This window comes from Coregonus lavaretus (assembly GCF_964263955.1).
Source record: "Coregonus lavaretus genome assembly, chromosome: 14".
NCBI classification, from domain to species: Eukaryota; Metazoa; Chordata; class Actinopteri; order Salmoniformes; family Salmonidae; genus Coregonus; species Coregonus lavaretus.
The window spans coordinates 44925232-44937144 of record NC_140001.1 but is presented as its reverse complement, the minus strand read 5'-3'; the positions used below and the strand labels follow the sequence as shown (position 1 = coordinate 44937144).

General features: G+C 42.0%; 1 protein-coding gene across 1 annotated transcript in view; it reads right to left on the bottom strand.

The window, feature by feature from the left end:
- Nucleotides 1-5192: 5192 nt before the first annotated feature.
- Nucleotides 5193-11913, bottom strand: part of fam189a2 (family with sequence similarity 189 member A2) — a 47991-nt gene continuing 41270 nt past the window's right edge. Inside the window, exons 9-10 of the mRNA XM_084177202.1 lie at nt 9399-9721; nt 5193-5850 (exon numbers count right to left, since the gene is read on the bottom strand). Coding sequence (XP_084033328.1) covers nt 5476-5850; nt 9399-9721 — 698 coding nt within the window. The 3' untranslated portion in view covers nt 5193-5475. The remainder of the gene's footprint in view (nt 5851-9398; nt 9722-11913) is intronic.

Below are 11913 nucleotides of genomic sequence, written 5' to 3'. Positions count from 1 at the left end.
GAAAGATGGGGAAGGGTGAGTCAAAGGGCAGTGGGCCCGATTCTAACCCATGCCGACTGGCATACATGTGTGCCTGGGTCAGCGGCTGTAACCGCTGGACCAAACAGACCACTTGTTGCTTTCTAAGGCCAGGATTCAATCCAAGGCGTGTTATAGAGCAGTGCACTGGACAGCCGACAATGTGCCTTTTAAAGGTAATTTTAGGTTGAGAATATCCACAGCATTTACCATGAATGCCATCTCAGCTAACGTTAAGGACATTGCCTTTAAAAGGCACATTGTCGCTGTCCAGTGCACTGCTCTATAACGCGGATTGGGTTGAATCCCAGCCTAAATGATGCAGTTTGATTAAATGAATTGAAGCTAAATTTAGCATCCCAACACTCTTGTATTGCAAGTCCAGTTTAATTCATATTGAACATTTCATATGGACATGATTTGAAACATTACAGGCAGCAGGGGTAGAATTTTCCTGGGTAGCTAGTGAAGTGTAGCGAGAGACTCTTCCTTCCATAGACTCTCACATGCAGCTCTCCTTCAAGTTATGCCTAAATTCAATCTTGTTTTTGCGCGATTTACATTTGAAGGTAATTTTCGATTGAGTAGACATACAGTACCAGTCAAAAGTTTGGACACACCTACTCATTCCAGGGGTTTTCTTTATTTTTACTATTTTTTACATTGTAGAATAATAGTGAAGACATCAAAACTATGAAATAACACATATGGAATCATGTAGTAACCAAAAAAGTGTTAAACAAACCAAAATATATTTTGTATTTGAGATTCTTCAAATAGCCACCCCATTGCCTTTGCCTTGATGACAGCTTTGCACACTCTTGGCATTCTCTCAACCAGCTTCATGAGGTAGTCACCTGGAATGCATTTCAATTAACATGTGTGCCTTCTTAAAAGTTAATTTGTCAAATTTCTTTCCTTCTTAATGCGTTTGAGCCAATCAGTTGTGTTGTGACAAGGTAGTGGGGGTATACAGAAGATAGCCCTATTTGGTAAAAGACCAAGTCCATATTATGGCAAGAACAGCTCAAATAAGCAAAGAGAAATGACAGTCCATCATTACTTTAAGACATGGTCAGTCAATACAGAACATTTCAAGAACATTGAAAGTTTCTTCAAGTACAGTTGCAAAACCATCAAGCGCTATGATGAAACTGGCTCTCATGAGGACCGCCACAGGAAAGGAAGACCCAGAGTTACCTCTGCTGCAGATGATAAGTTCATTAGAGTTACCAGCCTCAGAAATTGCAGCCCAAAGAAATGCTTCACAGAGTTCAAGTAACAGACACATCAACATCAACTGTTCAGAGGAGACTGTGTGAATCAGGCCTTCATGGTCGAATTGCTGCAAAGAAACTAATACTAAAGGACACCAATAATAAGAAGAAACTTGCTTGGGCCAAGAAACACGAGCAATGGACATTAGACTGGTGTTAATGTGTCCTTTGGTCTGGAGTCCAAATTGGAGATTTTTGGTTCCAACCGCCGTGTCTTTGTGAGACGCGTGTGGTTGAACGGATGATCTCTGCATGTGTATTTCCCACCGTAAAGCATGGAGGAGGAGGTGTTATGGTGTGGGGGTGCTTTGCTGGTGACACTGTCTGTGATTTATTTAGAATTCAAGGCACACTTAACCAGCATGGCTATCACAGTATTCTGCAGCGATACGCCATCCCATCTGGTTTGGGCTTAGTGGTACTAAGTTTTTCAACAGGACAATGACCCAACACAAATCTAGGCTGTGTAAGGGCTATTTGACCAAGAAGGAGAGTGATGCATCAGATGACCTGGCCTCCACAATCCCCTGACCTCAACCCAATTGAGATGGTTTGGGATGAGTCAGACCGCAGAGTGAAGGAAAAGCAGCCAACAAGTGTTTGGCTTATGTGGGTACTCCTTCAAGACTGTTGGAAAAGCATTCCAGGTGAAGCTGGTCGAGAGAATGCCAAGAGTGTGCAAAGCTGTCATCTAGGCAAAGGGTGGCTATTTGAAGAATCTCAAATATAAAATATATTTTGATTTGTTTAACACTTTTTTGGTTCCCACATGATTCCATATATGTTATTTCATAGTTTTGATGTCTTCACTATTATTCTACAATGTAAAAAATAGTAAAAATTAAGAAAAACCCTTGAATGAGTAGGTGTGTCCAAACGTTTGACTGGTAGTGTATGTAGTGTTTACCGCAAATGTGGAAACGTTGCCTTTGAAAGATGCATAGCTGAAAAGGGGCGATTGGATTGAATCCAGCCCTTATTGTTCAGTGCAACATGGCTGTCTAGCAGGGCCGTGCACAGACCTTTGTAGAAAAAAAATGACTTTCATAATTCATATCTCGAAATTCATGACATTATTATATTTGTTTGTTTGTTGCATAGGCCTATTTATTTCTGCAACAACACAATCATCACAAATTGTAAGCAAGCTAGTTACAGAGTCTCCTAAGAGATGATTGACATTGGGAAAAGAAGGTGGGCTATCAGCTGATCATTGTTGATGATTGATGTAAATCTGCTAGTTAGCTAGCTTGATTTATTTTTTACTGATTGTGATCGGTAAATGCTCTTAAATTATTAAATAACTTCATAATAGAATATTCATAATCTAACTCATGATACAGTATACAGTGAGGGAAAATAGTATTTGATCCCCTGCTGATTTTGTACGTTTGCCCACTGACAAAGACATGATCAGTCTATAATTTTAATGGTAGGTTTAATTGAACAGTGAGAGACAGAATAACAACAACAAAAATCCAGAAAAGCACATGTCAAAAATGTTACAAATTGATTTGCATTTTAATGAGGGAAATAAGTATTTGACCCCTCTGTAAAACATGACATAGTACTTGGTGGCAAATCCCTTGTTGGCAATCACAGAGGTCAGACATTTCTTGTAGTTGGCCACCAGGTTTGCACACATCTCAGGAGGGATTTTGTCCCATTCCTCTTTGCAGATCTTCTCCAAGTCATTAAGGTTTCGAGGCTGACGTTTGGCCACTCGAACCTTCAGCTCCCTCCACAGATTTTCTATGGGATTAAGGTCTGGAGACTGGCTAGGCCACTCCAGGACCTTCATCTGCTTCTTCTTGACCCACTCCTTTGTTGACTTGGCCGTGTGTTTTGGGTCATTGTCATGCTGGAATACCCATCCACGACCCATTTTCAATGCCCTGGCTGAGGGAAGGAGGTTCTCACCCAAGATTTGACGGTACATGGCCCCGTCCATCGTCCCTTTGATGCGGTGAAGTTGTCCTGTCCCCTTAGCAGAAAAACACCCCCAAAGCATAATGTTTTCACGTCCATGTTTGACGGTGGGGATGGTGTTCTTGGGGTCATAGGCAGCATTCCTCTTCCTCCAAACACCGCGAGTTGAGTTGATGCCAAAGAGCTCGATTTTGGTCTCATCTGACCACAACACTTTCACCCAGTTCTCCTCTGAATCATTCAGATGTTCATTGGCAAACTTCAGACGGGCCTGTATATGTGCTTTCTTGAGCAGGGGGACCTTGCGGGTGTAGTGTGTTACCAATTGTTTTCTTGGTGACTATGGTCCCAGCTGCCTTGAGATCATTGACAAGATATTCCCGTGTAGTTCTGGGCTGATTCCTCACCGTTCCAATGATCATTGCAACTCCACGAGGCGAGATCTTGCATGGAGCCCCAGGCCGAGGGAGATTGACAGTTCTTTTGTGTTTCTTCCATTTGCGAATAATCGCACCAACTGTTGTCACCTTCTCACCAAGCTGCTTGGCGATGGTCTTGTAGCCCATTCCAGCCTTGTGTAGGTCTACAATCTTGTCCCTGACATCCTTGGGGAGCTCTTTTGGAATCTGATTGATTGATTGCTTCTGTGGACAGGTGTCTTTTATACAGGTAACAAACTGAGATTAGGAGCACTCCCTTTAAGAGTGTGCTCCTAATCTCAGTTTGTCACATTTACATTTACATCATTTAGCAGACGCTCTTATCCAGAGCGATTTACAAATTGGTGCATTCAACTTATGATATCAAGTGGGCCAACCACTTTTTTTTAATTTTTTTTATGGGGGGTGGGGGAAGATATATGTATAAAAAACACCTGGGAGCCAGAAATCTTTCTGATTGAGAGGGGGTCAAATACTTATTTCCCTCATTAAAATGCAAATCAATTTATAACATTTTTGACATGCGTTTTTCCGGATTTTTTTGTTGTTATTCGGTCTCTCACTGTTCAAATAAACCTACCATAAAAATTATAGAATGATAATGTCTTTGTCAATGGGCAAACGTATAAAATCAGCAGGGGATCAAATACTTTTTTCCCTCACTGTATGGCTGGCAAGTGGCTTGTGTGGATATTTTAGTATATGGTGGTTAGCTACAGACTACAGTGTTGCTGCTGCACATATCAGCCAACCAGACCGAATATTGATGATGATGTAAATCAAGTGACAGGGCAGACTGGGAAACAGGCACAACCCGGGCGCACGCAAGTACCGTACAAGGCAGACCAACAGGCGCAACCAACAGACCTTTTTTGAAACCTTTCATTCTATGGCTCAGTATAAGGTGGCCCAGATAATCTCTCACAATGCAAACAACATCTGTATGGCCCCGTGTAGCTCAGTTGGTAGAGCATGGCGTTTGCAACGCCAGGGGTGTGGGTTCGTTTCCCACGGGGGGCCAGTATGAAAAATGAATGCACTCACTAACTGTAAGTCGCTCTGGATAAGAGCGTCTGCTAAATGACTAAAATGTAAAATGTACTGTACATATACCGGTAAACTTCAACAGTATTAGCACAGCACAAATAAAAAAACACACATAAATCAAATTTTACGAATACAATTGCTTACTTATAAGCCCTTAACCAACAATGCAGTTCAAGAAATAGAGTTAAGAAAATATTTACTAAATAAACTAAAGTACAAAATAAAAGGTTACACAATAAAATTACATAACAATAACGAGGCTATATACATGGGGTACCGGTACTGAGTCAATGTACGGGGGTTAGTCGAGGTAGTTTGTACATGTAGGTTAGGGTAAAGTGACTATGCATAGATAATAAACAGTGAGTAGCAGCAGTGTAAATAGTCCGGGTGGCCATTTGATTTACACTGATTCCCCCCCCCCCCCCCCCCTCTTTGTTTTTACACTGCTGCTACTCGCTGTTTATTATCTATGCATAGCCACTTTACCCCAACCTACATGTACAAACATACAGACTCATTCTCATACACAACTTAGGCACACACTCACACGCAGCCTTTCCAAAGGCTAGTACTTGCAGTCTGTGGGACTCTGTTTCAGAGTTCTTTAGAATGGCTTTTCTCCACTAGCTTTAGCAGTGGCAGTCCCAAACCTCACCACTAGTAGGCGCACTTCCCTTGGAGTCAATGGGCTGATTTCCCCCAGTGGACCATACCATTTTGTCTCTGCTAGGGAGGTTTTGAGGTGGGATAACAGGGTTCCATCAGAGCACAGTTTCCCTGAACACCCCTATGAGACTGTGGGGGCGCTCATGATGATCCAGGTGTGAGCCCGCCCGTGCCGTCGACATAGAACCGACTCTAGAACCCGCTCTAGACCCAGCTTTAGACCAGGACCTGGAGCCAGAGCCACCACCCTGCCTGGCCTCTAGTTGCTGCTGTTCCACCCAGGTGAAGGTGCTGAGGTCCCCACAGCTCCTGAGGTGCAGCAGTCCGGGTCTCTTCTGGAGGGGCTGGGGCAGGGTCTGGGAGGAACAGTCCAACAGGGGGGCAGAGGGTCTGGAGCGGGGCCTGGGGAGGGACAGGGGCTGGGGGAGGGCTGGAGCTGGGGCTGCTGCTCTCTCTGATACTGTGATCACCTGGAGAGGAGAGGAGGATATAATGACCCAGTTTAAAGGGATAGTTCACACATAAATTCACTCAAATGTACAGTTGAAGTCGGAAGTTTACATACATCTTAGCCAAATACATTTAAAATCAGTTTTTCACAATTCCTGACATTTAATCCTATTACAAATTCCCTGTCTTACATCAGTTAGGATCACCACTTTATTTTAAGAATGTGAAATGTCAGAATAATAGTAGAGAGAAGGATTTATTTAAGCTTTTATTTATTTCATCACATTCCCAGTGGGTCAGAAGTTTACATACACTCAATTAGAATTTGGTAGCACTGCCTTTAAATTGTTTAACTTGGGTCAAACATTTCCGGTAGCCTTCCACAAGCTTCCCACAATAAGTTGGGTGAATTTTGGCCCGTTCCTCCTGACAGAGCTGGTGTAACTGAGTCAGGTTTGTAGGCCTCCTTGCTCGCACACACCGTTTCTGTTCTGCCCACATATTTTCTATAGGATTGAGGTCAGGGCTTTGTGATGGCCACTCCAATACCTTGACTTTGTTGTCCTTAAGCCTTTTTGGCTAACTTTGGAAGTATGCTTGGGGTCATTGTCCATTTGGAAGACCCATTTGCGACCAAGCTTTTACTTCCTGACTGATGTCTTGAGATGTTGCTTCAATATATCCACATAATTTTCCTTCCTCATGATGCCATTTATTTGGTGAAGTGCACCAGTCCCTCCTGCAGCAAAGTACCCCCACAGCATGATGCTGCCACCCCCGTGCTTCACGGTTGGGATGGTGTTCTTCGGCTTGCAAGTTCCCCCTTTTTCCTCCAAACATAACGATGGTCACTATGGCCAAGCACTTCTATTTTTGTTTCATCAGACAGAGGACATTTCTCCAAGAATCTTTGTCCCCATGTGCAGTTGCAAACTGTAGTCTGGCTTTTTTATGGCGGTTTTGGAGCAGTGGCTTCTTCCTTGCTGAGCGGCCTTTCAGGTTATGTCGATATAGGACTTGTTTTACTGTTGATATAGATACTTTTGTACCTGTTTCCTCCAGCATCTTCACAAGGTCCTTTGCTGTTGTTCTGGGATTGTTTTGCACTTTTCGCACCAAAGTATGTTAATCTCTAGGAGACAGAACGCGTCTCCTTCCTGAGAGGTATGACGGCTGTGTGGTCCCATGGTGTTTATACTTGCGTACTATTATTTGTACAGATGAACGTGGTACCTTCAGGCATTTGGAAATTGCTCCCAAGGATGAACCAGACTTGTGGAGGTCTACCATTTTTTTTTTCTGTGGTCTTGGCTGATTTAATTTGATTTCCCATGATGTCAAGCAAAGAGGCACTGAGTTTGAAGGTAGGCCTTGAAATAGATCCACAGGTACATCTCCAATTGACTCAAATTATGTCAATTAACCTATCAGAAGCTTCTAAAGCCATGACATAATTTTCTGGAATTTTCCAAGCTGTTTAAAGGCACAGTCAACTTAGTGTATGTAAACGTCTGACCCACTGGAATTGTGATACAGTGAATTATAAGTGAAATAATCTGTCTGTAAACAAATGTTGGAAAACTTACTTGTGTCATGCAGAAAGTAGATGTCCTAACCAACTTGCCAAAACGATAGTTTGTTAACAAGACATTTGTGAAGTGGTTGAAAAACGAGTTTTAATGACTCCAACCTAAGTGTATGTAAACTTCCGACTTCAACTGTATCTCTTCTTATCTCCTCTTTCTCACCTACTCATCCTTCTCACCCCCTCTCCCTCCATCCTCCACTCCTCTACCTGTTCTAACTGTTCTATGTACCTTCTACCTCTTCTATGTACCTTCTACCTGTTCTATGTAGCATCTACCTGTTCTATGGAGACCTGTGCAGAAAATAGTTGTATTTTGTAGTTTATTTGAAAATACCAACTTTTCAAATACTTGAAGTAGACGAATATAGTTTATATAGAGTTTAAACTAAAAGGCAACTATTTTCTTTGATATTCATACAGGTCTCAGAAAACCAAATCATCTTTGAAAGTATTTTGAAAACCAAAAGCTACAACAGTTAGTTGAATTTGTCTAAATATATTATCATTAGCACATGGTTTGGAGGGCTCTCAGATATGAATCTTAATATAGCGTATAGCCTACAATTAAATACATGAGGGACATGGAATCACCTCACCATTAAAGTAGGCCACTTTTGCAGCTTCAAAATGACTAACACATATATTTTCATAATGAGTTAGACACTTAATAGAGTAACACTTGACATCAAGTTCTTATACATGTGTAGTAACTTTGTGATTATTACAATAGCAACATTGTTGTTAAGTATGACTTTGGAAATGGCTTTATAATGGCATAATAATGGCGTTATTACATAAGTGGAATAAGGAACAGTCACTATTCCTTGTGTACAGTACTTAAAAACTCTCAGCTCATTATGCAATAACCAAAGAATGATGTAGCATGCTAATAAAATGTTGCTCCAAAAGTAATTACAGCTTTATTACACAGGCACAAGAACAGTTTAATGTTAAGTGTTACTGAGAACGCTAACAGTAACAAAATATGGCTAAGTGTTGAAAGGAAACAAAATATCCCATTTAAAGAATATTTAAAAAATGTAATGAACTACAGCCAAGGTAGGGGGAAAATGTGTTAGTTTGTATTCTGAGTAATCTATCCTTTTAAAGGTGGTATAGTGTGTGTTTGAAATAAGAACACTTGCCCTCAGATGGACAGAGGTTAGAAGTTGATTTAGCTAATAATCCAACTTGCTATTTGCAATGTTTTAAAATAGCTTTTGTATAACATATTTATACTTATCTTAGCAAAATATCATTGGTTAATTCAGAGTTTCCCAAACTCTGTCCTAGGGACCCCAAGGAATGCATGGTTTGGTTTTTGCCCTAACACTACACAGCTGATTCAAATGATCAAAGCTTGATGAATAGTTAATTATTTGAATCAGCTGTGTAGTTCTAGGGCAAAAACCAAAATGTGCACTCCTTGGGGTCCCGAGGACCGAGTTTGGGAAACTGAGTGTGGGATGAGTGTCACAACTTATTTATACTTATCTGTACAAAATATAATTGGTTCATTGGTTTGACTTGATTATGTACACCTGGGGCAATAGACATTCAGGAGACTAGATATTTACAGAATGTTCAGATAGAAAAGTATTGTGTAGATCAAATATGACTAAGAAAGATTGGAGATTTTGTTAGCTATTCATTCTATTTATATCTTCAACATGCAGTTGCAGATACAGCCCTGCCATTAGTTGAAGGCAGCAAACCCAATAGCTTCAGAAAAGTATTCACTTCATGAGATCTGTATAAAAAAAAAAAAGTAGTTGCGTTCTCAGATCTGTATTCAAATAGTTTAGAAAAAGTAGTAACTTTCTGAGATCTGTATTCAATAGTTTAAAAAAGTAAAAAAGTCATTTGTAGTCTATTTGTTCCCCCATTATTTTTTTTTTTTTCCACGAAGCATAGGTAAAACTATAGTTGTCCCAGGTCTGGTTCTATGTATCCTCTACCTGTTTTATTTAGCCTCTATACCTGTTCTATGTAGCTGGCACAGCGTACGGCCTCCTCCATGTGTTCCTGGTCGGAGCGCAGCACACTGCGGATGCTGTCCACCAGTTCCTGGACCTCAGGGGTCAGGCTGCAGTGGGCCGGCTGCTCCAGGAACCTACTGACCAGCTCCTGGGTGTGTATGTAGCTCTGGTAGTCCACCATGGAGGAGGGCCGGGGCCGCTGAGGGCCTTTACCTCCCCGCCGGAGGGTCACTGTCTGGGTCCGAGAGGACTGGGCGGCCAGGGCGGACTGGGAAGTCTGGGTGGAAGTCTCGGTGGTCTGCGTGGCCGCCTCACAACTTAATACTGAGGAGGAGAGGGTGATAGGGGGTTAGTGTGTCTGTACACTGGCATGCAGTTGGACATCTGTTGGAAGCGTTAGCTATGAGGGAGGTCACACGCACGCACACACACACACATACACACACACACACACACACACACAATCACACACACAAACACGTCTTTATTGCAGTCATGCTGAGTAGATGATCAGATCTCACTTCTAAGGAATCAAACACGACATTAGCCTATGACAAAGCATTCTTCTAAGATATCACAAGTGACTAGTGAATGGTCAGTGATGACTTCACTAGTCTAGGTGTGCGTCATCAATGACACCCTATTCCCTAGGATCCATGAGGTTGAAACAAACCTTTGAGGATCCAGCAACGTATGTCAATACGAAGACCGACACAGTAGTAAACCTACAAGTGGACCACAAATCTGGTAAGAGAGAAGATTGTATTGTACATATGTGTCTATGTTAGGTTACAATATCCTGTACATGTTGTGCTTTTAGTGAAGGACTTCTTAATCTGTGTCTGGGACGCCGGAATTATGAGTTTTTGATGTCAGTAACTCCACTCCAACCATGTTCAGTGATGCAGGGGCTGATCAAAAGTAGTGCACTCTATAGGGAATAGAATGCCATTTGGGCACAGCTAGGCATCTATTTCACTAAAAAGAGAAGACATTTTTCAAATCTGAATTCTTTGTATCTCTTGTTACAAAGACATTCTGAAGAATTCAAATTAGTCAAACGTCTTTGGAGTTATGATTCCTAGTTAGGGTGCTTCCATGGTAATGTATGCGTTGTTCCTCAGGCCCTAGAGTCAGGTCCCTGGCTCTCAGCTATGGACTGCTGTGTGTTCTCTCAACATCTCCCTGCGTCTGGCCCACTGTGAGTCTAATGACTTCTATGTATAGTGTGTGCTTTTTTAACTATAGGTCTACATACTGTATAGAAAAGTAGCAAAATGAAGACAAAGAGAAATCTCTCGCACAATGAAGATAAATAACACAGGACCAGATAGCAGTTGCAACAACCTGACATAAGAGTGATCAGCTACAACTAATTATTGTCAGGCTAGGTGAGTAGTAGAGTGTCATGTTTGTCTGTTTATGTGTCAGGGGTGAAAGTAGATTTCATTTCTTCCCGGTACGGTAGCTCCTATGTGTGCACGCGCTTGCATGTGCAAAACAGTTTTTTGGGGGCCTAAACAAAGTTGGATGCACAGAATCGTCTAGAATGTCATTGTATGCTGTAGCGTTAAGATTTCCCTTCACTGGAACTAAGGGACCTAGCACGATCCATGAAAAACAGCCCCAGACCATTATTCCTCCTATAACAGCACTTACAGTTGACCGGGGCAGCTCTAGCAGGGCAGAAATTTGACGAACTGACTTGTTGGAAAGGTGGCATCCTATGACAGTGCCAAGTTGAAAGTCACTGAGCTCTTCAGTAAGGCCATTCTACTGCCAAAGTTTGTCTATGGAGATTGCATGGCTGTGTGCTTGATTTTAAACACCTGTCGGCAACGGGTGTGGCTGAAATAGCCAAATCCACTTGAAGGGGTGTCCACATACTTTTGTATATATAGTGTAAATAGTTTAATAGCCTACAGTTTTCTTGGCATCTTTGTTTTAATTATTGTCATAGGCTCTTGTTCTACTGGTACGGCGTACCCCCAAAGTAAGCCGGACAGTACCGGCTTACTTTCACCTCTGGTGTGTGTGTGTGTTTGTACAGTGTACATGCGTGTGTGTGGAGGATCAGCTAACTGTGCACTCCAATGAAGGGAAAGCAATTCACTTTTTTTCTCATCTCTGTCTGAAAGGACGGAAGAAGTTTAACTCCAGCTTGTACTTCTCCAAAGAGTCTAAAACCTGGGAGGAGAGCAGAGAGGACGGTCTGAAGAGGGGAGCAGACCTGGTGATCATAAACAGCAGAGGGGAACAGGTGTGTGTATGTGTGTGTGTGTGAGATTGAGAGAGAGCGAGAGACTTCAGATTTTCAAGATCTTTAAAATCAGAAGTGAAACTGCAAAAAAGTCTGAATTAATTGCCTTCAGTGCAGTTGTATCATAATGCAACTTTTGCTCTTCTTTCACCCTCTGTTATCAGTCAGTTCTTCAACACATATTGATTGGTCTGACTGACAAGGATTCTGAGGGAAACCTAGAAATGGGTGAATGGAACCCTACTGATCACAGTGT